Source organism: Alligator sinensis, unplaced genomic scaffold, assembly GCF_000455745.1.
Source record: "Alligator sinensis unplaced genomic scaffold, ASM45574v1 scaffold407_1, whole genome shotgun sequence".
Lineage (NCBI taxonomy): Eukaryota > Metazoa > Chordata > Crocodylia > Alligatoridae > Alligator > Alligator sinensis.
This window is the reverse complement of record NW_005842464.1, coordinates 401,221-405,045: the sequence shown is the minus strand read 5'-3', so window position 1 is coordinate 405,045 and position 3,825 is coordinate 401,221. Positions and strand designations below refer to the sequence as shown.

At 70.4% G+C, this 3,825-nt stretch overlaps 1 protein-coding gene across 1 annotated transcript in view; it reads right to left on the bottom strand.

Annotated features, from left to right (window-relative positions):
* MAP1A (microtubule associated protein 1A) overlaps positions 1–3,825 on the bottom strand; it is a 13,430-nt gene that overhangs the window by 3,023 nt on the left and 6,582 nt on the right. The window contains exons 3-4 of the mRNA XM_025212482.1: positions 749–3,822; positions 86–427 (exon numbers count right to left, since the gene is read on the bottom strand). Coding sequence (XP_025068267.1) covers positions 86–427; positions 749–3,822 — 3,416 coding nt within the window. The remainder of the gene's footprint in view (positions 1–85; positions 428–748; positions 3,823–3,825) is intronic.

The following is a 3,825-nucleotide window of genomic DNA, read 5'->3' as shown; positions in this document are numbered from 1 at the left end:
GCCGCGGCCGGGACCCATGGAGAGCGCGTCCCCGTCTCGTGCCCCAGACCTGGGAGAAGGGGCAGGGGAGCAGCCTGGGTAGCACCATACAGCAGCCCTTCCTGGCCGGGGAGAGGAATCCCACCAGGGCCCAGGCCAGCACGCCCCACTGGCCAGGGGGCCATGGACGTGGTGCTCGGGGGCGCCGGGGGCCTCAGTGCGGGATGCACCAGCTGACTGCACGTGCCGGCCCAGAAGAAAGCACCCTCCTCCCCTCTCATCCCTTCCACGTGAGCCCAAACCTGGGGCCTGGCGCTCTGCCGGCCGCGCGGCCAGACCGGGTAGCTCGGGCAGGCTCCTGGCAGCCGTGCTGCAGCTGGAGCCCTGCCAGGCTGCTCCCTGGCTTGTCTGGTTTTCAGCGCAGCTGCCCTGAGCCTTCGGGGGAGGCCTGCGCACCGCCAAGCACAAAAATGAAGTCAACACCCAGTCCTGCCTCAGCCCCGAGAGCAGAGCCTGAGCGCTGAGCAGCCCACGGGAGACGCCTGCGTGCACCCAAGGGTTCAGCTCCCTCGCCCAAGCCAGGGCCCTGGCTCCTCCTGCCCCGCGCGTAGGGGTGTTTGGCTCCCCAGCCGCCGCCAGCCCTTTGGCCTCGGCCGGCCGCAGCCCCCCCGCGCTCCAGCCGCCAGCACCGCGGAGGCTGCGTAGGAAGCGCTGGGGTAGGGCTGCGGCTGCCGCGTGGGCACAAGCACGTTCCCAAGGGGCGTCTTACCAGGGTTGGTTTTGATGCCGTTCACGAGGCCCTTGCCCGGGTTGCTGTGGCTGCTGCGGGACACCTCGTCCTTCTCGTCCGCGTGCGAGGGCTGCGCAAGGGAGCCGCGTGCCTTGGACGGCTTCTCCCCTCCCTCCTTCTCCTTCTTTGCCGTGGCAGCCTTTGGGGACCGCTCTGCAGGCTGCTTCACAGGCGTGGGCGACCGCTTTCCTTTGGCCTCGAGCTTGCGGGCAGGCGAGGATGGCTTCGGCTTGCTCAAGGCCTTCCTCATGCCTTTGCTCTTCTCCTTCAGGTCTTTCTTGGCGAGCTTGTCGGCTCTGCTCGCGTTCTGCTCCACGACCAGCATTTCCGGGTCCACCATGCAGACGTCTGGGTGCGGGGAGTGCGGGTGGGGATCCACCATAGGGGCCGGCTGGGGGTCGTGGCTGGGCCGCGTGCTGGCATGGTGAGACGTGCCCACGGTCTTGTCTACCGGGAGGAAATCGGCATCCTCGTCCGAGTCCATGGCTGCGTCGGCCGTGATGGACGGACACTCCTCGGTCTCGGGGGGCACGTCGGAGTCGGACTGGGAGGTCCCGGAGTCGCTCACCGAGGTGGGCGGGGTCTCCTCCACCACGGGGGCCTGTCCCTGGCTCCCGGCGGGGTGATGTGGCCTCCCCTTCACGGAGGGGTGCCCCTCGTCCTGTGAGAGGTCGCTGTCCTCGGAGAGGTCGTGTGGGCTGGGGTTGATGAACGAGGGGGACAGCTCGCCCTTCCTCTGCTTGTACTCGCACACCGAGAACTTCTGCCCGTAGTCGGAGCCGGCGCCCAGCCGTGGCTCCATCTCGTGGGAGGCGTCGCCGCGGTCCCCCGGCCTGCCGCCCCTCTGCGCGTCGGGGAAGAAGGGCTGGAAACTGTGCTCCGGGGACGTCAGCGAGGACGGACGGCTCTGCCGCTCCCGGTCCTCGTCCCCCGAGCACGGCGACAGGCTGCCGCTGGCCTCGGGATGCCGCAGCGCCTCGGCGGCGGGGGGCACGCTGTGCGAGGCCTGGGGGCTCGTGCTCACCTCGGTGGGACCGTTGGCTGTGGCGGCGTCTCCCGGCCGAGGGGGAGGGAACGACGTCAGCACGTCCGGCAGCGAGGTCATGGCCGCGAGCTGGTCCGTGAAGGGGGACTGCTGCCCTGGGCCGGCGGCGCGGTGCGACCCCCGCGCGTCCACGCCAAGGCACTCGACACGGCACGGCAGCGTGCTGTCATCCATGTCGCACGGGGAGGGAGGGCCCCGCTCCTCGGCTGCGGCCAGCTCCTGGCTGCCCGTCACCTGGGTCCCGGAGGAGTCTGCCGGCAGCAGCGGGGACACGTCCCACAGGCTCCTGCGGTCGGGCTCCGTGGCCGTGCCAGCGTAGCCAGCCAGCACGTGGGAGTAGAAGCCCTCGGCGGCCGCGTGTATCACCGGCGTGGTGGCTTCCGAGGAGGCGTCCTCGGAGCAGCTGGGGGAGTCGTCGCGGGGCTGCTGCAGGGAGGCCGCCCCTCCGGCCGCAGACCCGGGCAGGGGCTGGCTGTCCTCGCACGGGCTCAGGGGCGAGAACCTGGTGAGGGAGGGCTCCAAGCCGAGGGCAGCCTTGGAGACCTCCAGGTACTCGTGGCTCCGCTCCTGGTCGTGGGACGAAGCGCCGGGGAGGCTCAGGGCGAGAGGCTTGTCCACCCTGCAGCTCGCAGGTGACAGCTCGCGTCCCGGCGCGCCACATGGCTCGGGCTTTTGTGCTGAGGAAAACCCAAATCCAGAGGGCGAGAAATCAGCCCCTTTGCTCTGCGGGGGCAAAGCCAGCTCCTCCTCCTCTTCCTCCTGCTCCCCTGCAGCAGCTGGCTTCAGGCGGGCATCTTTGCCATGGCCCTCAAAGGCCACCTCCGCCCTGGACGAGTGCGTGGCAGGAAAGGGGGGCTCCCGGCGGGGCACCCCCGCGCCCTCCCTCTGCTGCGGAGACACCTGGCCGGAGCAGGACACGCGTGGTGCCCAGCCGTCCCTGCCCGGGCCTGGCAGAGGGCCGTACCCCACGGCGTGGGGCTCCGCGGCGGCAACTGGCTGCCCAAGCCAGCGCTCGTCGCTCTGCGGGGAGTCGCAGGGTGAGGAGGCGGACGACGCCGGTGAGGCGGACGCCTGGGCCTTCTCCATCGCCGGGATGTCGGCATAGACGTCCTTCCCGCCGGCCGTGCCGGGGACGCGCGGGGGGCTGGGCAGCCGGGACTCCTTCTCGGAGCGCTCCTTGGCGCCCTTCTCCAGCTCGGAGTCACTGGCGCTCTCCTCCCCCCGCCCTGCCTTCTCGTAGTACATGTCTTTGGTCGGCGGCTCCTTCGGGGAAGGCACGTGCTGCTCCCGGCGCAGGGAGAGGATGTTGTCGTCGCAGGGAGCTGCGTCTGTGGCGGGCTTCTCGTGGCACAAGGCGTGGAGGAGGTCTGGGGGTGGGGCCGGCGCGCGCCCCCCCGGGGAGGGCGGGCACGGCGCAGCGTCCGGTCTGTCCAGCCTGGCCGCTGCCCAGGACGGCTCACCCGGGCCTCCCGGTGCATCCCGGGGCTTCTCCGCCTCAGGCAGGGGGGAGCGTCGCTCGTGCACGTCCGTGTACTCGAACGAGGAGTCGCCTCTGTCCCGGGGGGAGGTGGGGGAAGACAGCTCCTTCTCGGCAGGGGTGTACAGGCACGACTCCTCCTCCTTGGCGGAGATGTGGATCGGCAGCTCCCCGTGACGGCCTGCTGTTTTCTTGGTCGCCGGGGCTGCGAATGCGGGCTCTGGCCGGTCCTTATCCGGGCGCCCAAAGCTGGGCAGCCCCATGCCAGACACCACCACCTTCTCGTAGACGTCTGCGTAGTGGAAGGTCCTCTCATCCGGGTACGGCGTTGGCTCCCTTTCCTCCTGCTCCGGCCCCTTGGTGCTGTCATCTCCTCTGGACTCAAAGGCTTCTTTCTCCAGGGAAAAGGGTCCCGAAGGGCTGGGAGAGGCCACAGGACGGCAGTCCGCCTGGCGGAAGGCGAGTGTGTCCTCAGCATAGCCGCCAGCGTCGCCCCCCCGTCTGGGAGGACCCTGCCCGGAGACGGGGAGCCTG